Genomic DNA, 24,243 nt, shown 5'->3' with positions numbered 1-24,243 from the left:
AATTGTATATACTATGATACATCCATTCAATGTTAATAGTCACTTTAAAACAACATGGTCAAGGAATATTTCATATTACAAAAGGCAACATAAGAAGTTTGCCAAATGTCATGCAGAGTTCATGCTATTCACAGAAAAGGTGATATTAAAGTTCTCTAAGCATCAGAAAGTGTTCAACTTAACCATTAATATTGGTGACATTAAAATAACAAGATACTGCTTTTTCAACTGTCATACAAACAGTGGGAACTCGTTTATGAAAAATACAATGCATCAATACATGCCAACACACACATATAAATCGCTCAAAGAATCACAAGCAGATAACAACTCTGGCTGAATTCGTGTACTTGAATTTGCTCCTAGTAACAGGGCTGTATTCCTGTATTACTCAGGCGATTAAGCAATGATTAAGAACTTCCAGTGTGAGAGCATATATGTAAGCACACACGCATTACTAAAGGCTCTGAAAGGACAACAATCCAACTAGGAGCAGTGGTTATGCCTGGCAGGGGGCTTATAGACGATTAGTCTGGAGAGCACTTACTGTCAGGCACAGCCAGTGACTTCCTTCCTCACAGAGGCCACCAGTTTTCTGGCCTTAGTTTACTTTTTCTCACCTGTGGCCTTACCTGGCACTTCCCTGACCCTGCCTTCCCTCCCTCCCCTTTTATATTCTCCAAACTCAGTTCTCTAGTTCCCCAATTATGCAAAAAGTCAGTGACATGCAAATGGTATAAAGCAGAACCAAACTTCTGGCAGTTGCCAAAAGGCACAAACCAGTTAATTCACAAGTATTAAAATTTCACCTAAAGGAACTCAAACTAGATGGGCAAAGGATTAATTTACAGTGTTTCCCTAGTAGGCTTATTTTGAAGTACTCTTTTTCAGCATCCTTAGCAAGAATACTCCTTGCAGCAGAATTAATACTCCTTGCAGCAGAATTAAAGTCTTGATAAATTCTCTGGATCTCTGCGGCTGATATTAACAGTTTACACAATAAGTACACCTTATGAAAACATAAAATGTACTTTCCAAATTAAAAAGAAAATTGAATTTTTGCTACATCTAAAATCAAGAAACCCCTTTAAACCTATTCCCCTAGGACTATGACTCAGAAGAAAATTACTGAGTCATTAGTACCTGCTTAACTTGATATTCAGTGTTTCAAGCCAATGCAGTCTGATCACACTGTGACATTAAGCTGGAAAACATAAAATAAACAAGATATTCTTGGTACAGGACCGCCTCTTGCCTGCAGGGCATGAAGAAATCTAACTAATAACAAACGTTCGTTGATGACCTATGGGAGACAGAGCAAGCAGGACACTAATTGCTAAGACTCCAGTCTTATAATTGAGAAGAAAACAGCCCCTGGTCACAAAGCTTCCCTATCTGTCCCAGTCCTGTCACAACCTAATCTTTCTCTACCTCTGATGATTTTCTTAACCTACCAATAGAAAAGGACAGAGATTTAAGTCAGTGGAAAGACAGCCAAGAGCTGATTTCACAGCACAGAAATAGTGTACCTAGATTTCTATAATCACCACTTATGGATATAGGGCTTTCCCCCCAAATTCCCTAAAAACTGCTGATTCTCATTTGTTCCTAAGGGATTTAATGAAGTTGAAGAGTTATTCCACTCAAAGAGGCCAAGGAACTAAAAGGGCATGTCATGGCAAGTGATTACAATCAGTAGCTGCAATAAAGAAACTATTATTCGAGTTGAGAATTCTTCCTTGCTTTAACACCCCCTTATTAGTTATTTCAAAATGTTATTTTATGTTTTACAGCATATGTAAATCATACTGTTGTTGGTCTATAGAAACTAAATAATGGTTATTTGTGCTCTGAAAGTAGAATTTATTTTGTGGTAGTGGTAACGAATTTGCCCAAACTGCTTTACCCAAAGCCCTACCAAGTTGATCCTTAGTGACCAGACACAACATTACAGCCAAAACAGGAAAACGAGCCAAGGAGTTCCCCAAAAAGCTGCAACCCCTTGGCAAGTGTAGATGATCAACTAACAATATGAATAACTGATAAAATTCCTAAAACTCCCCGGAGGAGTACATAAACACTTTTTACCATCCACTTGTGCTAGTCCCATATTTGAGGACACTTTTTAAGCAATTCATAATTAGCTTAAGTATAAAAATATATAATCGTTTCCACCCATTTAAGTAGTACTTACTATGAAATCACTCATTGGAAATAATATAGTTATTCTAAGATACTGCCATTCTTTAAAACCTATCTGGACAAAATCAGTTTTAAAAGCCACACCAAAATAAAATCAAGACTTTTTATGAATATACTTTGTTTTTGAGTAAAAACAATGTTAATTCCATTTGATCAGCTGTTTTACTTCTAAGACTACTCAGAAATTAGTTTCATACCATCAAATACCCTTATCCTTCCCTTTAAAATAAATACAAAACTACCAGGCTCTGAGAGTCTAAAATCACACTGAATTAAGCATCAAAGGTAGTATTCAAAGTCTACACAGTACAGTAACTAGATTTTAAAATCATAATGTGATCTCATAAATGCTAATAAATGCCTGGAACAATACACGTCTTCCTATTCAGCTGGTCATTCAGATTCAAACAGTCTTAACTGAGCCCCTGCCAGGTACAAAGTACCATGCTAAGTGCTTTCATTTATTACTGAATTTCTATCCAATTCTAGGATAGCATTGTTCAAGATGGCTGGGTTAATAGAGCGAGGGGAAAAAAAACACTAAAATCTTCCAACCATCTGCCCTACAAGGCTTAGAGAACAAATCTACACCCATCAAACCCAACCTCATTCCCTGTTCTAGAATATATTTGACCTCAGAAAAAACATCCTCAACCTAGAAAACATCTAAAAACTAAATTGGAAACTAGGATATTCAGTCCAAATATTTGGAGCCTTAAAACTAGGACTTAGGGCCCTGGCCGGTGTGGAGCAGTGGATTGACTGTTGGCTTTCGAACCACAGGGATGCTGGTTCGATTCCCAATCCAGGGCACATGCCTGGGTTGCAGGCCAGGTCCCCAGTAGTGGGTGCACACAAAGCAACCACACATTTATGTTCCTCTCCCTCTGGTCTCCCTCCCTTCCCCTCTCTAAAAATAAATAAATAAAATCTTAAAAAAAAAAAAAAGCAATTATAAAAAAAATCTAGGAATAAGGAGAGGCAGGGAGTCTACTTAAACTACATCCTGCTTTCCTCCTAATAGAGGAATAGCAATGTCAAAACTTGAACATAGCTATCTAATAGGATTTATATTTAACAACCAATTTAGTAAACGTTATGCCATAATGCCCCTTTCCCCCGAAAAAATATTTAGCAACTGATGTTGAATATGCACTGTCATATCACCGAAAGAGCAAGACAACAGGAAATAGGACATGAGCAACAAAAGTAGGACAGAAGAAGGAAAGAAAACCAGAGACCATTCAATACAGGGTGCTCCTTCTACAAGTTTACACTCCCTGTAATTTCTGTTATTACTGCTTTTCAACTACCAGATCTGTCTCAATCCTTCAACTCAGAGCAACCGCTACAAGAGAAAGGTCACATCCTGTACTCTAGATCATCCTTCCCTTCTCCCTCACGTGGCAGCCTGCTCCACTTCATGTGATTCCTCTCCAGCACAAGCAACAGCAACACATGCAGAAGACCACAAAAAGCCCATCAACTTGCCTCTCGAGCCTTCCATCAACCACAGAATTCATCATTAACATCACCCGTTATCTCTGCCCAAATCTGGAAACCCCCAGTTGAATTTAACCTGCTCGGTTCTTTGAAACCTCTTACAAACACATTGTCCTCCACAATAGAAATGGCATACCCTCCCACGTATACCACCAACCCACTCTGCTCACACCAGGGAAAAGGCAAAATGTGAAAGTAGATGTAATGATGAGTTAAATAGATTAGAAAAAAATAGAAAAGCAAGTACATCAAGGTTTCATACGACGCCTTGAAAATGTGGCCCACACATGCATTTTGTTTGGCCCAGTAAGTGTTCTAATTAAAAACAAACGTTTAAAATAAAGAGCTGCTAAGGAGTCTTGACCTGGGTTGGTGAGTACACAGTACAATAGACAGATTATATACTGTAGAATTGTACAGCTAAAATCTATATAATTAACCAATGTCACCCCAATAAAAATCAAGGAAAAAGTAAAAAACTGAAAGATAACCCAAGCCCAAGTTCCTGCGAAGTCACCAAGGGATGGCGCTGAGTAGCCGCTGGCACTCTACAGACCGGGCACGCGCTCCCTGCTGTCTGGGACAGCCGCCCACACTCCCTGTCTACCTGGCCTGCTTCCCTGACTGAGCAGCACAACTCCTGGGGACATCTGAATGTGCTCCTCCTGAATTACAGGACAGTAAATTACAGGTCAATAAAGACCTTCATTTGTAGTTTCAGAGTGATCTTTTGTGAGAGCCTACACCGGACACTATCTTCTCCCAAGTCGCTTCTGCCCTGATGATTTTCTTAAAAGGTTCCAAATAATTTGTTGTGGTCTTTAAGAAGACCACAATAGTTAAGAAGAATCAGTTAAAAGTGACTGAGGGGCCAAAGATAAAGGCCATTTGGAATAGAATACCTGAACTAAAAAAGATCAAAATCAGTGGGGTATTCACTTAATAGAGGTTAAAATCCCATAGATGTTAAAAGGCACCCTGGCTGGTATGGCTCAGTGGATTGAGCATCAGCCTGGAAACCAAAGGGTCACCGGTTTGATTCTCAGTCAGGGCACATGTCTGGGTTGTGGGCCAGGTCCCCAGTAGGGGGCGCATGAGAGGCAACCACACATAGATGTTTCTCTCCCTTTCTTTCTCCCTCCCTTCCCCTCTAAAAATAAAATCTTTAAAAAAATAACTTATGACATGTACAAAGAGCAGTTCTCCAAAAGAGTGATGTGCTTCAGTGACGAAACAGTACTTCACAGTTAGATAGCCCTTTCAATATTTCAAACACTAATATTCTATTTTTTTCATCTGATGTTGATAAAGCCCTTGTGCTGTAAGACTGGCTAGGCAGATCTTATTGCCTCTCACAGGTACCCATGCATGAAAAAGCCCAGCGTCCTCACTAAGGTCACCCGAGTTGATATGGCAAAGACAGGATCAGAGTGCAGTTGTGTTAGTTCTTAAGTCCTCTGCTCCTTCCACTACAATACACTGCTTCTCATCCACCACTATCCTCCAAAGGGTAGAAAAGCTATTTCAGGAATTAGAGAGAAATGTGGTTCCACAGGGGAATGTAAGTATCCATTCAATGGAGACAGCACCAAAGTCTCCAAAATTCACTCTGATCTGAGGAACAGAAATGGCCCTTCACTCACTTTCAAATCCCCAAAGAAGAGTCCTGCATTTCTACAGGAACTGCTTGGCACTGCACATGTACACTGTACATACATCTCTTGTCTTACCAATTATTGTGAAAGTTCTTCCAGGAGAGTGCAACTGCTATGCCCCTTTGTGTGTCCTATGTAAGTGCTGAAGTACTTTATTATTTATACACAAAACTTAACCAGTAACTGCATCTCTCATTCCAAGAAACAAAGGGCTAGAAGCAACCTGCAGCAATTTCCAGAAATGATGACAAAGACATCTAAAGTATAACATGAAGGAAACAAAAATAATATGAAGGGATATGAGTTTTGCGTTTCATAAGCCTTGAAGAATTAAGTCCTCTTTTTTCTCAACAGAAAAATAAAAATTAGAAAAACAAAATCTAATTTTGGTGGGTTAACATATTGTAAGATTTTACACACAATACTTAAAAGATCTTCTTTTACTTAAAAATAGAAATATATATAAATGTGTATATATAGCATATGTATAAATATACATATAGACATCTGAATTACTACCCCTGAACAATATAAACCTTTGTTGTTTGAGAGTGATCTTTCGGGACAGCCTAGAGCTACATGATGTATCCTCTGCCAGGTCATTTTTAGCCTAACGATTTTCTTAGAAGTTTCCAAATAACTTGTTATATTATATATATTTTATACTCATAATATTCATGGCTTTCAGGTTTATGCACGTAAGCCTTCATGAGGAAAAGCATTTTAAATCTTAAGTGAGAATGGAAATAAGAGAGTGAGTAGTTAAAATAAAAACCTAGAGAAGAAATACAGCCCCCTAACAATAGCCGGGGGGAGTGGGCAGGAAACAGTGGGGAGAGGGGATTACAGGAACTACTATAAAGGACACATGGACAAAATCAAGGGGGAGGGTGGTGGGATTGGCTGGGGTGGGGTGGAGGGATGGGGAGAAAAGGCATACAAATGTAACTGAATAACAATAAAAAAAATTTTTTTTTAAAGAAAAGAAATTAACAAAAAAAAAAAGAAAGAAAGAAATACAGCCCCTTAGTTTAGATTATAACAAGAGTAACATTTTACCCCTGCACATGGCAGTCAGTGCCTGGATATACGTTAATTATTTGGAACTCAATTTCACATATCAACCAATTTCAGAACACTGATTTTTCTATATCAAGTACTATCCAAGGACTTCCCGGTAAAATTTAATGCCATGCTACTAATAACTTCCTATAACACTATTTACAATAGCAAATTTTTGGAAACAATCTAAATTATTTGGGGACTGGTTAATAAATTGCGATATACCCATACAATGGAATACCATGCAACCTTAAAAAAACAAAAGTTCTCTTTGTATGTTCCATTTGTTTTTTATCCTTGATTTTTAGAAAGTATTGATTTTCATTTGGCTTAGCTTCCATTTGAAGTATAACTTTCACTAATAAATACAATAAAACGAAAAGCTGTGTTCCAAAAAAACAAACAAAAAAAGCACCCATCTACTGTGGCACAGAATATTAAAAGTACATAAATTTTTAAGGTAAACAAAATACTTTCAAAGAAATTTCAGGCTGCTTCTGACTAATTCTGATCGCCGGGGCCTTAAAAGTACACACGTCCACTCTCGTAACTGTTAAGGGGCAGGAAGGGTTGAGAACTACTACACCAAGGGCACTAAAGTAGCATTATCAATGGCAGTGGGAAGGGCAAAGGATTAGAGCTGGACAGGCCTGAATATGCAGCCTGGCTCTTGCCACTGTGTGACCTTAGATCAGTTCCTTAACCTTGGTCAACAGGGCTTACCTTGTAGTTATAAAGAGGGAAGATAATATATGTTAAGCAAACTGCCTGACTCTAGAAATAAAATAACGATGGCTGCTACTATAACCATCTCAAACCTATAACCATTTACCGTATTTGGATCCAGTCTGTGAGAATAGATAGTCAGGTCGGCAATGGACGTTGTATTATAAGCCCTCTCAACCAATCACAGAAAGAAAATAGGCCAATAGGATAAAATTACCTAAATGAACGCTTTATTATACTTACATATTTCATTTCAAACTTCTTAGCCAACATTTCCACTTCTTGCCTCTCTTGATGCTCATCATTAAATGGGTCTTCTGTGTGAATGGGCTTCCTCTGATTCAAAGTGAATGGGAAAAGAAATAGAAGTATTAGTATTAACTGAGTTGAGTATATCCTTAAATTTAATAATGAGTCAATTTTTCCAAATATTAATAAGTTAAAAACATTAAAAGTACCTAGAAAGAAATTTTGGTTTGTAGTAAAAAATATTTACAGTTTTAATGGATTCTTACACATTCTATAGTTTTTTTGGTGATTAAGAACTTAACAATTCAAATTGTCTCTACCTGTAAAGTCATTGTATGGTCACCCCATCCAAAATAAGGCAAAAGATCCCCAAGAAAATTAGGTAAAAATAAAAATCCCACTTATCCTCTAGTTTGAGATCCTCCCAACAAAGATTAACTGCTTCGGCCCAGAAATGTTTCTAAAGGGATCACTAGGTTATTAATTTAAGAGTCAGCGTTTAATCATCCGCCCTGAGTTATCACAGATCATCTATAGCTGCTTTGGCTTTCTGCTGAGGCCCAGTATCAACCTCCACATCAGCTACATCCTGTCAATGGATAACCATTCAGGGAATATGTCCCACTTTTACACAAAGCGAGAAGAGTGAAGTCACTGCAAACAGAAAACACTACATGGTTTACTTCCAGCAGGGGAGAGTGAAAGTTTATTGTAATACATGTTTTTCAAAAAAATAAATAAATAAAAAGCAAACAAACAAAAAAAACCCCACACAGCTAGGATCCCACATTTTCCATTTTAACTGAAACAAACAGGATTTGAAAAAAAGATAAATCACATCCTTCACTCCTTCACTCAAGTTTACTATTTTAGCAGACACATTCCATTTACATGATTTTTCAAGATACAAAGAAAAGCCAAAACAAGGATCCACAAGACAACTGACTAGAAAGTTAATTTTTTTTAAAAAAGGGAGGCTAGATGTTTATACTGAAGTAGCATCTTCAAGGAACTAAAAATGAAAGTATGTGACGAGCTGAAATGCTGGATACAGATTTGGCTGTCCCTGAATGCAGAAGAAAATGCAGAAGGGGACAAATATTTGCACACTTTGGAACTGGGGCACTTCATTCTGCATACAAAGGCTGAGATATGATCAGTCTAAAAAACGTGACAGGAAAAAATGGACAGAATAAAGGGATACACCTTAAAGCTTAAAGGAAATAATTTTAGAATCAATTTTTTTAATTACTGTAATAAGTAATACATTTACAGGACCCTTTATCCCAATAGGAGTTACCAATGGAAAATATAAACATGATCTGAGAGGAAATAAACTAGCCGCAATAGACTGATAATGAAATAAGAAATTCGAGGCATGTTCGGGGCATAGCCTTACATGGAGACTAAAGTCAAGGCCAGTGAGCAACGACCATGCCTTGCCTTTACAAACTGTTCCTTCGTGTCCGTGTGCAGTCCCAACACCAGGTCTTGTATCGGCCTGACCTATTTTACATGTGCAAACATAAATACATGCATATATAATTTTTAATAGGAATTACCTTATGTGCCATTCTATTTTATGCAGGCATCAAAAGTAAATCTCGTATTTACTTGACTGCGTACAAATATCAACTTACAAAAACTGGCTCACTTTTCTTTCACAGTTGAGAAATAATTCCCTACCCACAATCAAGGCTGTAAGTAAACCATTTGTTTTTCAGGTAAAAAGATGTGAAAATTATAAATATCAAAATAACCAACTGCCACTAGGCAAAACTGAGGCAATAATTTTGTCCTCTGACCATAGCTTGACATCATCTTCAGAAACTCTTTCACCTATGTGTGTTATCTGAAATACACAATATAAAAAGCAATGGAATACCACAGAGGTCTGTAACAGTATAATCATGTGAACGCTTACTATCATTTCTTTTTCCTTCCATAGTAAACGTTCAATTATCATTCTGGATATACAAAAAAAAAAAACCAAAAAAAGGCCAAACAAATGTATGTTCTGGTTAACCCATTTTTTACTTATTTATTTTCGGTTTACTAAGAGTTAAAAAAAATTTCTTGTGTATCAATTACTGCCAAAATGTACTTCTAAGTTGCACTATTTCCCTTTAGCCAGGAATGGTGAACAAATTAACCTTGCAGGGCAGAGATGACTGTGATGCCTCAGTCATCAACCTGAGCCACCCCAGCAGGACTCGATACACTACAGAGGTGACAAAGGTTAAGGGTTTAGCTAGCCTGTGTCCTGACAACCTGGAAGGAGGTTCTGATTTTTATATTTTGCCAACACAGGCTCATTTAATTGTGTTTTTCCTCATTAATAAAATATAGAGTATAGAAAAGACTCTGATTGCATTCAGTTAATCAGGGTGTTAACAGTTCATTACATATTTATGAAGGATGATTTAAATACACCCCAAAATAGATGGTATTCACAGGTAACACATTTTTTATTCCTACACCTATCAACTTAAGGATGTGAGGCTAAAACCTTATTGAATGATAGGTGGCTATTTCAAAATTTTAGAATCTTAATTTTACAAGATCTCTTTTTCTCCCCTTTCTGCTCTTACCCTGCTATACATACAGTATGTTGTTCAATGACAGTAACTCAAAGTTAAAGCTATTTGGAAAATAATACCACATCCCTGAAAATGATTGGGCTCGCCCCAAGGAGAATAAAAACCATCTTTGGGAATTGTCACTTTCCAGACCAATTCATTAGAACTGCTTTTTGCTTTTTGAAGGCTTCTCTCCCTAGGGTTTCCTTTCATGGGTCTAGGGCAACTTTATTTTAGAAAGGTGTTTTCTGCAGTTATGTAATGAATATGTTCGTTGGGAGCAATCACAGGAAAACCTGACAGACCTTTGTTGCAAAGATGCATCGGCCTCCTCCTTTGTAAAGTGGACAGATAATGGTGCCTACCTCAGGGAGCTCTGCTGCATGAAACTGGATAAACTAGGCACCATACTTAGAACCGCCCAGCATACTGTAAGAACTCAGTAAATATTAGCCATTCTTATGTATATTAACCCAAATACAATGCTTTTCACTTGCAATTTATAAAACAGATTAGGGAGTAAAACTGCAAACAGACTTGGATTACTAGATGAAATATAGTTATTTGGAAAATGTTCTGATCTAGTATTTTAAAAAATTTGGGGATGGGGGAATGATATGATATTTATAAATAACAGGGGCACTAAAATGAGTCAAAAGGGCAAAATGTTATGATGAAGTGACCAAAATGATCTCTTCCCTTAATTTATTTTGGTTGAAAACATTTAGTAATGATTTGACCACACAACAATATTTGTAAATAATAACCAAAACATTAATTGGCCATAGAAAAAATCTAGTAACATGGTTTAAAATATTTTTAAACTAGAAGCCATTCATTTCATCTATAAAGACAGTTGAGGATAAAAACTAAACAGGCGACTTCTGGAATCCATTAGACAGACTTGTGCTAAAGCAGAACCTAATAAAGAACACAATTTCTAAACAGTAGAAAATGTTCTCTAATTACTATTACTGTTATTTCCCTACTTAGTTTACTTCTAAAACCACAAATGCACCACAATAAAAATTACAATTACCAACAAACCTCTCTATCTCCATTGTTCACCGGTTCCATCAAAGGCATAGCTACATATTTTCAATGAAGTTTTTAAAAATTCAAAGCTAAGATCTTTTTCATCATTCTCCAAAAATTACAACAGCCAAGTGCAATATCCTCCAACTCGGACCTATAAACTAATGATATACATTCAAATAAGAAAATGGTAATAGGCGCCGTATAAAACAGGAGAGTCACCTCCTCATTCAATTACAGGATGAACAAACTCCGGAGAAAAATAAAAAGGTTTACCAAAACCAACACGAGAATGAAAAAATAAAGAGCCAGATAACTAATACTTCTTCATTCGTAAAGTGTAATTCTTAGTCTGAAAATGTTTAGATTACTTTTAAACCTCCTTCAATTAAGAAAAATCCTCCACGGTCGCAAGTGCATCTCAGCAGCCACAGCGCCAAGCATAACAAATAAGAGATGAAGATGAGGGTAATACTGGAGGGAGTTACACAATTTCCCTGCTTGATTGGGGGGGGGGCGTGTCCCCCAAGGTTTTCTCCTCCTTTCTACTGGAAAGGACAGCTGGAGCTCCACACGGAAAACCTAACCACGCAACTTGCAGGGACCTCAGATTTTAATCTGAGGTTTCGAAAGATGCAGAAGAAAACCGGCTCCGAGCGGCTTTGGGCGCACGAGGCGGGGGGTGGGGTGAATCGGTGGAGCCGGGTGGGAGCCTCGGCCAAACCTGGGGAGCAGACGAAAAGCAGCACCAACCACTCGTCCACCCGCTCAGCCTCTGCCCCCTCAAGCCCACCCTCCCGGGCGACCCAAGGCGCGCAGGGTGGGCGTCAGAAGGTGCAAACCACTGAGAGAGACGGTCAGGTCCTGAGGCTCCCGGGGTCTGGGGGATGAGGGAGGAACCTTCTGTACCCGTTGTTCTCCGCACAAGAGCAGCTCCGGATAACTGAACTCCACGCAGCTCTCGTCGGTGGGATCCTTGAGCACCAGCTCCAAGCGCACCGTCTCCCTCGGCGGCCTCTGCTGCGGCTCGGCCCGGGAAGCCGACTCGCGCGGCGGGGGCGGCTGCAAGTGCAGCTGCGGGAGCGGCAGCGGCGGCGGCGGCGGCTCGGGCCGCGGGGGCTCGCGCTGCAGCGACATTGGCGGCTCGGCGCGGCTGACCTCGCGCTGGGGGAGCGGCTTCTCCCGCGGCGGGGGCTGCGCGTCCGACCGGGGGGCAGCCTCCCGCGGGACCGGCTGCTCCGCCCGGACCGGTTCCCGATGCGGCTGCGGCTCCAGCCGGGGGGGCTCGCGAGGGTACTCCGGCTCGCGTTCGGCCCCTGGGTATTCGGCCTCGCGCCTTCTCACCGGTGACAGGCTAATAAACGCTACTCTGCGAGGCTCCGCCATCCCTACTGTTCTGGCCCTCTGCCCTCGTTCGCCCCGGCGCTCGGTTCTACGCCGAGTGTTTTGCCTGCCCGCCCTTCCTTTTGCTCTCCGTCGCTTTTCTTCCCTCCACCACCCTCAGCCGTCTCCGCCGACGCCACCGTGAGTGCGGACCGTGGCCCCTTCCCCGCCACTATGTTCCGATGGGCTTCACAGCCAACGCCAGGATCGCCGCAGCCGCCATGTTGGATCCCCCACATAAATAGAAGCAGGCCAGTGAGCGGGCGCATGCGCAGACTGGAGACGCTCGCGTCCACCGTCGTGGCTGTGGCTCAGTTTTCCTCTTTTCCTCCCAACAGTCTGGGAGTCCAGACAGGTCAGCGGAAGTGGCGTCACGGTGGGCCTGTTTCCATGGAAACGGAAGACGCCGTCTGCGCCCTTCCTAAAAAGGAGGGGTCTGGGGGTTCCAGAGAAGCTTCCCGTTCACGTCCGGAAATCAGAGTCACTTGCCCGTGGCGAGCGTCTGGATGTTCCGGGCACCGACCTATTAATGGCGGTGGGACCCACCCGGCATGTGCTTTCTGCTCTGGGCTCTAGAGAGTTGGGGTTGTCAGCTGGTGATTCAGGGCGGATTCGGAGAAAGGTTAGAGGGACGCGAGGACCAGCGGGTGTACCTGCCCTCCCAGCATCCCCGCAGCCCTGTTATCGAGGGGAGAAAGGAAATGGCTAACTCCAGCCGGTCTCGCCCTTTGGCTTCCTTCCGCAAAGCGCCACGCCGACTCCCATAGACCTCCCTTTCCTAGACCGACTCCTGTTTTTCTCTCCTGGCCGAGGAGGGCATTGTGTGTGGCACCGTCGTAAAGTGCTCAACAGCGTTTTGCAATTGGGAAATTGAACAAGCAAGTTAACAGTTCTGGGCCCGTTCATGAAGCCTGAAATGTTGATATTAATCGCAAACTTCTTAAGAGGGTTTGGTGGTATTTTAGGGAACGTACTCTGTGAAAGTGGAAGCTAAATGATCCGTTTCAGGGTGAGGAGAAACCTGGGTTGGGCATGCCTTTTAGGCACACCTTGATAAATGAATTGGAATTAGTATTAAATGAATGACGATTACTATCCGTTTTAATCCATTCAGTAGAAAGTAAATTTCTGGGCTCGTCCTCCCCATCCTAAAAGGAATCCCGTTAAGTCTATTAACGGATAAGAACAATGTCACCTATTGACGACTCTTTGAGTCAGTGTGACGTCACAGACCATTTCTGAGCAGATTGTTTTTTGCTTTCCTATTACTTTCCCTATTTGTGTGAAGATGGTGATGGAATAGATGGTTCCAGAGGTCCCTCCCGGCTCTAAAATGCTGTTGTGGGTTTTGGGGGGGGGGTTGGCATTCTGTATTACCTACAGGATCCTCTTTCCCATTGTTCCTTTTCCGATTCTGCAACTGGGTCTCCTTTCGGGATTGTCTTCCCTACTGTATTCACCTCTCTGTCTTCAGGCACTTTTCCTGCGGGTCTTGTAAAGAGGCTGTATTCATGCTTCTAAAACACTGCCGTTTTATATAGGGGTGGGCAGAAGTAGGTTTATAGTTGTGAGTTGTATTATTAATTTATTAATTATTGTATTATTTGTCTGTAAAATGATACAACTGGAAGTCTTCCTTTGCCCACTCCTGTATTATATCGTTCTCTGTCCTAGCTGCAGCTTACCCACAAAGTCACATGGCTTGCCCTCTGGAATTAAACAATAGGGAAAACGTAATTGACAATAGCAGAGACAAACAGAATCAACACAAATAGGTAGAATGGACCACAGTTCAGGACATCTTGTGTTAGTCTTCTCTGAGGAAGACACATTTAAAACCAGAATGCTTTGAGAAGATCATAAGGAACGGTATGGTGGAGAAAGAAAGCAAGAGTAAAAGTCTGCATAGGGAGTGAGCTTTGAGGATTAGAAGAAAATTCAAAATGGCTGGAGCCCAGGGAGCCAGAAGGGGCGAAATACAGGAGACAAACTCAGCAAGAGGTAGGGGCCAGGTCACAGAATGGGGAAAGGAGTTTGGATTTTATTAATAAAAACCAGAGCCATTGAGACATTTTAAAGAAGTAACATGATTTTTTAAAAAGCATTTCAAAGAAGTGGGAGCAGTCGACTCACTGTGTACAATACTACCAAGTCTGGTAAAATGAGGACAGGGAGATGGTTCCTGCATTTGGCAAAAGAAGATTATTGGTGACTTTGAGAAGCTTTCTCTTTTTTTTAAATGTTCATTTCAGACAAAGAAGGTTGAATTAATCATAGTTTAGTTTCTGGTGCATTACCATCATTGGTCTATGCAAGGCCCTTCTCAATCTCTGTCTCTCTGAAATTTCTCTTATCATCCCGTATCTCCAACAGAAATTCTAAAGTCTAACATTTTGTTTGCATGTGAGCTTTTGTATTATTTTATATGCATATATTATTAATTTGTGAATTTTTGTATTTCTCATTCTGTTTCCGTTTTTACTCAACACCATATTTTTAAGATCCACCCATGCTGCTGTTCATAATAATACATTTGGTTTATAACTTTTGAGTAGTAATCTGCAATAGCACATTTTGCCTATTGACTTAGTGACGGACACTCAAATTGCCTCCTGGGCCCCTCACCACCACAGAACGGCTATGCACACACCCACTCATGTGCCCTTTAGATCTGTGTGGAAATGTGTTTGGGAAGAATACTCAGGTGAGAACTGTTGGGTCGTAGGACACACGTGCACAGTGAGGGGCTGCTCTGCACAAGGGCCACATCTGCGCCGGTGCATTCCTATAGCATGTCCTGCCCTCCACTGCATTGCCACCATCACATCCAGTTTAATTTTCGCAAGTCATTATTTCAATTTGCATTCCTCTGGTGACTAAGGTATTTGAACATCTCTTTCATATACCTGTTAGTCTTTTAAGTTTCCTCTTTGTAAATTTCCCGTTTATAATTATTGTTCATTTTTCTGATTGTCCATCTTGCATTTCTTGTCTTGTTGAATATACAATTAATTTCAAATCAGTGAGGAGAAAATGAATTATTCAATAAACGGTTTAAGATAACTAAATAGGCATCTGGGCAACAATAAAATTATATAACACCTTGTGAAAAGATAAATTTCTGGTGAATCAAAGTTTTAAATGTAAAAAATGAAACCATGAGAACTTTAGAAGAAATCAGCTGAGATATGATTTTATTTTTGCTTTATTTATTTATTTATTTTTAGAAAGGGGATGGGAGGGAGAAAGAAAGGGAGAGAAACATTGATGTGCAAAAGAAACAATCAGTTGCCTCTTGCGTGGCCCCCAACTGGGCACAGGCCCAACCCCAGCAATGTGCCCTGACCGGGGACCAAACCAGTGACCTCTCGGTTCACAGGCCAACACTCACTCCACTGAGCCACACCAGCCATGGCTCTTCTATTTTATTTTCGATTTCATTTATTTATTTTTAGAAAGAGGGGAAGGGAGGGAGAAGGAGGGAGAGAAAAATCAACTGAGATTTTAAATAATCTCACACTAGGGAAGGCATTTACAAGTATTATTGATAACTTCAACTATTTAAAATAAATTTCTGATGCCAGGAAAACAGACTTTTGACTAATAGACATGACAAACTTAAAAAAATTTGCAACACATTTCACAAAGGGTAAAGTTCCCTAATCTATAAAGAATTCATATAGATCAAGCAGAAACAATAACCTTATAGAAAAATGGAATAAGATATGAATGAATAGTTCACAGAAAAGGAAATAAAACTGCTCTTAAGCAAATGAAATATGCTCAATTTGGCTCAATTGCTGTATCAAAAAATTTGTGCATTTCTAACTTTGATAAATTGGCCTCCATAGAAAGTACCGACTTAAATTCCATCTACAGTGTGTGAGGTTCTCTATATCTCTATACCATGGCAACATGTTGTCAAGTGTTTTTATCTGTGCCAAGTTGATATATTTTATTTAAATGATTTCGGTGTACATCTCTCATGATGAATCAATCCATGCAATGGAATTCTATGCAATCTTTTAAAAACCTCATCACAAAGCTCTGTCCTTAAGTGAAAAAAGCAATATGCAGAACAATATTTATAATACTACCATTTATGCAAAAAGAGGAAAAACACTGTTAAAAGGGAGAAATAGTGACTTGTTTATATACACATAAATTATCTGAATGTATATTCACAGAGTCAAAAGCGATCTGGGGAGGGACACTGAGTAGATAGTTTTAGGGACAAGAGAAGTTTAACTGTCAGCTGGAGACAGTCTAGCTGTGCTTGTGTTGATTTAACACCAACTGTCATAGCTAAATATTTGCATCTTTTTTAATTTTTACATTAAGTGATTCTTAACATACAGGAAACTGCATACAACAATGAAATTTTCTTTTTGTATTTATACCCCTTTAACAATTCCTGCTTGAAGATATTGAAGATTTTCTTCACCCCAGAAAGGTCCTTCCTGTCCCTTTCCACTCACTACCCCCCACGGAAGTATTCCCCAGTCTGATTTCTATCACCGTAGATTACTTTTGCCTGTTCTTGAATGCTATGTATACAACCTAGGCATGTGCCCTGACTGGGAATCGAACCCAGGACCTTTTGATTTATAGGAAGATGCTCCAACCAACTGAGCCACACTGGCCTGAATGCTATGTATACAGAATGATAAAGTTCATACAAGTATATATCTTATGTCTGGCTTCTTTCAGTCAACATAATGGTTTTGAAATTCATCCACATTATTACATACTATCAGTGGTTTAGTTTTTCTTGCTGTGTAGCACTCCATTTATGAATATACCACAAATTTGTTTATCCAGTGAACTTATTAATGGGTATTCTACATAGTCTTCAACTTTTAAGCTTCTAAGTGTGATAATTTTATGCTTTCCAATTTTAAGGGATTCGTGTTGAACAGTTCCATTGAACAGAACCCGTTTGTTGTGAATTGCACTCCCATGAAGCACTAAACTAACAGTAGACTTGCTGTTAAAAACACGTTCGTGAGACTGTAAATATGGGGCAAGGCTATGGGATTTTTACACTGCGGAAGCAGGGAGACTCAAAGATTCTGTGTGAAAGGCAGGTGCTTGAGATTTGAGGGTTATTTGGCAGAGTGGACAAACGATTTTCAGCTCTTCCCCCCAGTATACAAATGTTAGGTGGACCTTTAGAAAAGGAAGAAATCAAAGAGGTTTGGAATAGTTAGGAAATGTTAATGGAGGAAACAAGGACTTCAGTTTTAAGGACGATGAGGATATGCATGGATAGAACAAGGAAAGGTGTGACCATAGAGTGAGAGACGGGCTGGAATGGCCTTGGAGGATGGGTGGGCTACCTTGTCCCAACAGGTTTGAAAGAAGGGCAGTAGGAATTAGAACTGAATAATACTGGGACCTCTGGTTTCAAGTACCATAAAAGAAATCATCATAAGCTAGTTGAATACGTAGAAAAGTTTCTAAAGCAGACGTCAAAGTATTTCCCAGAACCCAAGGGAAGGAATTTGATCAGGCCGCAAGAAGATGGAACCAGAATCAGGAACTAGAAACCTACGGTGTTGTCTCTGTCTCATTTCTGCTTCTCTCTCTGATCTGTTTCATTTTGCTCCCTTCTCTCTGTGGACTAGCTTTCTCTGCTCCCCATGTTACATCATTAAAACTATGGCCTTTTAGTGAGTACTTCCTCCTTTTTTTTTTTTAACATTTTTGTTGGAGAGACTATTCTAGACTAAGACAGGAGAGAAACTTTTACACCCAATTCCAAAATCATAGAGAAGCTTTTCTGATCCGTCTAGTTTAGATCAGGTACTCACCCCCAGGGTAAACAACGTGAGGAAGGAATGGCTACCAGGGGCTTGTGATGCGGTGGATGGGTTTGGGGTTGGGGAAGGCACAGTTCCAGGAAAGGGTAAGGGGTGTGCCTGTCAGGCAATCCACCTGATGTCTACTTCGTAGGATGGCAGAACAAAATTGTGGATGACACTTTGTGGTAAAATCACTGAGAATCAAAATGTTGGCTTATCCTAGGGAAAAATATAATGAGCATAATAAAACTGATTTCAGAAAGGACAGAAAAATCCAGACCAATTAGTATAGAAGAAATCAAGAACTTTGCTGACAAAGAGCAAACCCCTACTTTTTTTTAAAAGATTTTATTTATTCATTTTTAGAGAGAGGGGAAGGGAAGGAGAAAGAGAGGGAGAGAAACATCAACATGTGGTTGCCTCTTGCATGACCCCGACTGGGGACCCTGCCACAACCCAGGCATGTGCCCTGGCTGGGAACCTAACCGGCGATCCTTTGGTTTGCAGGCCAGCTCTCAATCCACTGAGCCACACCAGCCAGGGCTGCAAACCCTGACTTAAAAAAAAAAAAAGACTGGGTCCAGACAGTTCCACAGGCAAATTCTACCAAGCATTTATTGAACAATAGGTTTAAAACTATTTAAAGTAACCCATCATAGTAGAGTATATGGTTGTCTAACCACTATGTTGTACCCCTGAAACTAATACAAAATAATGTTAAAGGTAAGTTGTAATTGAAAAATAAAATTTAAATTAAAAAGAAAATCAAGTGGCCCATCATATATAATAAAAGAAAAGCTTCTAATAGAAACAAAGCTTCATGACTCAAGCAAAACACTGATTCCACTTCTAACCCACAAAACAAAATGAAATATAGACATAAAAACCTGTACGGGGACATGATTTTTTCATCTATCAGGCTGACAAATACAAAAAAGAAATTGGTAACACTGCTGCAGAGGAATGGAGAAACAGTTCCATTCATTGCCGGTGGAGGCAGGAGCTAGAACCACCTCTGTAGACAGCAAGTCAGGAATATCTGTCAAAATACAAATGTGCGTGCTCTTTAACCCAGTACTTTCATGCCTATGAATTTCTCCAAGACCTATGATACTTTGTATGTATGTGTTCTCTCTCCTGCCTTGATTCATTAGATAAAAATTTGTTTAAAGAACCAACTCCTTCACTGACTTACTAGTTGTATCGATTTTTCTAGTTTTAAATTTAATTTTAGAGTTTATTGATTTTTCTTTGTGGAGTCTTTATTTCAATGTTCTTTTTATTCTTGATAAGATACTTAAGTCACTCGTTTTTACTTTTGCTGTTTATTTATTTAATTTCCTTTATTGATTTTAGAGAAAGGGGGAGAGAGGGAGAAAGAGGGAAGAATCACTGATGTGAGAGAGAAACATCGATCAATTTGCCTCTTGCACATGCCCGGACTAGGGACTGAACCCACAGCCCAGCTATGTGCCCTGACCAGGAATTGAACCTGCGACCTTCTGGTTTGCAGGAGGAGGCCCAACAAACTGAGCCACACCAACCAGGGCTAGTTTTTCTGTTTATTAATATAAGGATTCAAACCCTCAACTTGTTCTTCGATCTTCATCTCTAATCCAGTTTGGTTACAGCTTGGATTTCCCTTTTACCCAAAACCTAAGAGAAGATTTCGTCTAGGTATTGGTTGACTACTTAGGGTTTTGGATGGTTGGTTAATTGCTTTTCTTTTCTTTTTTTCTTAAATGTTTAGGTGGCAGAGTTCTTAGTTTTCTGGTTTCATTAACTACTACTTTTATGACTTGACATTGATTCTATATTTGAGATTCCTGCTTACTAACTTGACTTTGTTCGGTGCAAGCACCTTCAGCATTCTGTGGCCCAGTTTGAAAAACGGGAATAATGATATAGGTACATTTAAACCTGTTGGGATGAAGTATGTGAAGTGCTTTGATGCGTGGCTGGTGCATGGTTTGACAGTATTTTCTTGGTGACCTAATGTCCCATCATCTTTAGTGAATGAATGTCCAATGGGTCCTTGAAAAGGAAGTCTGTTCTCTGTTTTCAAGGTATAAGCTATATTAACAGTATATTCCTTAGTCATCGTGATATTTAAGTTATCTATTTGCTTTACTTACACTTTTTTTTCATTTCAGCTGCCATGAACTGTAATCTACCACTGTCTTCATAACTCTTATCTTTTTTGTCCTTTGAATACTGATGCTATTTCTCTTGCTGTTATATTCATAACTGTTATATCTTCATTGAGAAATGGGCCCTTTGTCATTCAAAGTGTTTCTTTGACTTGCTTAATGATTTTGACCTGGAGTCAACCTTGTTTGATTGTGACACCTGCTCTCTTTTTATTTGCATTTGCCTGATTTTGCTATTGCACCTCTGTTATTGTCAGCGCTTATGTGTAAGCAGCACAGAGTTAGCTTTTGCTCTGTGATCCCACCTGCCTATCTCTTGTACTTCATAGGTGAGCTGAGCCCATTGACGCTTTTCACGTGAGCTGGTGTCTGAGCATAGATATGCCACGTTATGTGGTGTCACATTTCCTCCTTTCAACCTTGTAAAACAACCCTCCATGAGCTGATGTTTGCTGTTTTATGTATGTTACTTCTGTTAATTTGGAAGGTTTATATTTTTGCTCTAATAGGATGATTTTATATTGTGCTTAATCCTCAATTTCTTTGGACGTTGTCTATAAGTCTATACTATGATCAATGATAACGATTTATGTATTTTCTCTTTCTACACTTTGTATTGTAAAATATACTCATATACTTACTACTTGATTTATCACCTTCAATGATACCTTAAAGATAAAATAGCAATAAACTACCTTTTTTCTACCTTTCTGTCGGAGTTTTACTATTTTATATTGGGATACAGCTTTCATATGCATGCCACCAATTTTCTAGTGATGTTTTTGTCCACCATGTGCCTGCCTGCCTTCCTTGCTTCCTTCTTTTTCTCTTGTATTAATTTTCTATAGACCCTTATCTGTGTCTGCTTTGGTTGCTCATCTTTGAGGAAGAAGAGTTTTCCTGGACCAGTTATGTTGGTGGCTGTGCATGCCAGGGGACCGCAGGGCCATGGGCCCACCTGGCAGGTGTTTGCCGTATGACTCAGGGTTTGCATTACTCTTCCCGCCTCCTTTGGGTAGCAGCTGTGGAGCAGTTCTCCACCACGTCTGCCACAGGACAGAGTGCTCCCGGCAAATACAGCTCGACTCTGTGATCCTTTGGTTTACTCAGCCTCCTCTGGTTCTCAGAACTAAAATGTAGGCTTTTGTTCATTTATCGTAGGGCCATGAAATGTGAAGATTTAGCTTTTCCTCACCTTGCCCCCTCAACAGGAACACTTTCCATCCCCACCCCACCCCTGTCCTCACACTGCTGTTGGATCAACTTTTGGTTGAATCCGTGTTGTCTCCCCAGGCCCAGCCCCTTCCTACCCCACACCCCGGTAACCACCCTCCTGATCTCTTTGTTCATCATTATCCTGCCTCACTGCTGACTGTGTATTTGTGTTGGAACTGTCTTCAACTTACAAAAAGTTATTGTTGTAAGTAATCCATGGCTGAGTTTCATTCAAGCTGTGGCAAGTGTAGGTCATTCATTTTGTGTACTATTCCATTCTGACTTCACCGCAGTTCATTTACCCACTCTCCTGCCAGTGGGTTTGGGGGTGGTACTCAGGTTTTTCCTGGGGGGAGTGCTGTGAGGACCCTTCTTGTACCTCTCCCCTGGTGGACATGTGCAGGGCATCTCTTGGATATATACCGAGGAGTGAAATTTCTGGGTCATAGTTTGAACTACAGGTTTACAAATAAGGCCATACTGGTTTTCAAAGAACAAATTAACTTCTATATGAAAGCAAAGAATAAGAACAATTAAAGTTAATGTTAAATGTTTGTCAATATTCTTTATGGTGTCATTTATGCTGCTCTCATCATCTGCCACCTGCTTGTCCCCTACCTCGTTAAATTCTACATATCCGGTTTCAGTTTTCGATTCACTTCCCCCATTTAGTCTTTTCTTTTAACCCTGGCCATCTTGGTGGCTGCTTTGGGTTGGGGACCGTCCCGTACCTAAGTCAGGAAGACAGTGGCCACAAAGAAGACAAAAAAGTCGCTGGAGTCGATCAACTCCAGGCTCCATCTCGTTATGAAAAGTGGGCAGTACGTGCTGGGGCACACGCAGACCCTGAAGATGGTCAGACGAGGCAAAGCGAAACTGGTCGTCCTCGCCACCACTGCCCCGCCTTGAGGGAATCTGGAGTAGAGTGTTGTGTAACGGTGGCCAGACTGGGGCCCACCGCCATCCATGACTGATATCATTAGAAACACAGACAGGTGAAAAGTAAATCATGCAAAATTGTTCTGTAATGAAACTGCCCGGAGCTTGGTTTAAAAAAAAAATGTATAAGCTATACTAGTCCATCATTTCATTGCTTCTACAGCACTTTGCAACTACTCTTTAGGCCACTATTACCTATGTTTTCATCCTAACAAACACTTGTCATTTTTAAACCTTGAATGATTTGTCTCAGCTCCACAACATTAATAGCTACTCTTCAGCCCTGACTGGTGTGGCTCAGTGGATTGAGCACTGGCCTGCGAACCAAAGGGTCACTGGTTCAATTCCCATTCAGAGCACACACCTGGGTTGTGGGCCAGGTCCCCAGGAGTGGGCTCTCGAGAGGGAACCACACACTGATGTTTCTCTCCCTCTCTTTTTCCTTCTTTTCCCCTCTCTAAAAATAAATAAATAAAATCTTAAAAAAATAACTACTCCTCAGTCAAAAACTGGTGAAGAAGAGTTTAACTGTATGTTTATAGAGGAAATTAGAAGTAGATGGCCATGTTTAATCATTTAACTGGGCATAGTAGGAAAGACCTGTACTTGTTCAGAGGGCAGTAAGACGGCCCTGAAACTTCTGTTAAGCATATAGTTACATCTTCACTGTAGTGCATAAAATCCAACCCGGAAGCCCATGAACAATCAGAGATCACTGAGAATCCAGGTATTTCTTCCCCTAGGGCCCTCATTCACATACACAGACTATGGATTTTCTGTCTGGTTGTGTTTCACACTGTGGTTGGTAAGAAGGTTGAAGGTGAACTTCTGGTCCAACTTTAGTAATTCTGGTGGGAACGTTTATGTGTGAACTTTACTCTTGGTATCCCTTACTCTTAAAAGCCTTTTGACTGTCCATGTTTTAGAAAATTATCTCAAATGCCTTCTGGAACACAGTGGGATGTAAGTAGCTCACCAAAAAAATACATGAGTACAGGAATGAATGCACAAAAAATATGATGAATCAGCTTAGGTGAAATGCATCCACAGTTCATGCTATGCATGCTCAAACCGGGCCCACTGTCCTCTCACCTGAGGTTCTCCCAGCAGGGACTTATTCCCTGTATCTGAGGTTTGTAAACTGTATTGCCCTATGAAGGGCTGCCTGGGTGGCATCTGCTTCCTTCCCTTCCCTTGGCCCTGCCCAGCGGGGCAGTGCATAGTTGAACTTGGCATTTAGATGTTATTTAAAGAAAGGATTTTATTGCACAGGAGTGCAAACTTGTCTATATCCTCTGCACTCATATGCACACAGCAGCTGGTTGATCCATCCAGCGTTTCATTGTGCGCTGTCTTCTTCTCATATTCCCGCAGTCCGGAGTCTGGGCAGCATACACGCCCATCACCAGGTTTCTAGCTCCGCTCTCTGACGGCATCCCTAAATAGGCCAAATATGGTTGGAACATAATCATGAAATATATATAAGCCTTAGAATAGAAGTGTTTTATAGGATGAAGAAGAGAAAGAGGACTATTCATCTAAGTCAGATTGAGACAGTCCTCAGTATAGGAACTAGTAACTAATTCATTTTTGCCATTAGAAAGTAAATAAAACTAATGTGATATACAACCCACCTGCTTGCAACTTTTTCACTGTGTCATAAAAGAGGAAAGCAGTCTTTTGGTTTCTGCGTACTTGGGCGGACAGTGCCTGTGTTGTCCACGTGGCAGAAGCCTGGGCA

General features: G+C 40.4%; 2 protein-coding genes across 7 annotated transcripts in view; both read right to left on the bottom strand.

Annotated features, from left to right (window-relative positions):
• The window catches only part of UBN2 (ubinuclein 2), an 85,416-nt gene extending 72,721 nt beyond the window's left edge, over positions 1-12,695 (bottom strand). For 2 of the 6 annotated variants that reach the window (XR_008427039.2, XM_053925922.2), the window contains exons 1-2: positions 11,921-12,693; positions 7,392-7,484 (exon numbers count right to left, since the gene is read on the bottom strand). Coding sequence is in view for 5 of the 6 variants with exons in the window: in XM_053925922.2 (XP_053781897.1) it covers positions 7,392-7,484; positions 11,921-12,397 (570 nt within the window). In the remaining variant the exon portion in view is untranslated. Of the gene's footprint in view, positions 1-7,391; positions 7,485-11,023 lie in introns of all 6 variants that reach the window. The other 4 variants (XM_053925925.2, XM_053925923.2, XM_053925924.2 and 1 more) reach the window with 3 other exon arrangements.
• The window catches only part of FMC1 (formation of mitochondrial complex V assembly factor 1 homolog), a 394,222-nt gene that overhangs the window by 81,323 nt on the left and 288,656 nt on the right, over positions 1-24,243 (bottom strand). The window lies entirely within an intron of this gene.

Source organism: Desmodus rotundus, chromosome 6 (assembly GCF_022682495.2).
Source record: "Desmodus rotundus isolate HL8 chromosome 6, HLdesRot8A.1, whole genome shotgun sequence".
NCBI classification, from domain to species: domain Eukaryota; kingdom Metazoa; phylum Chordata; class Mammalia; order Chiroptera; family Phyllostomidae; genus Desmodus; species Desmodus rotundus.
This window is presented reverse-complemented; position numbering and strand designations above follow the sequence as displayed.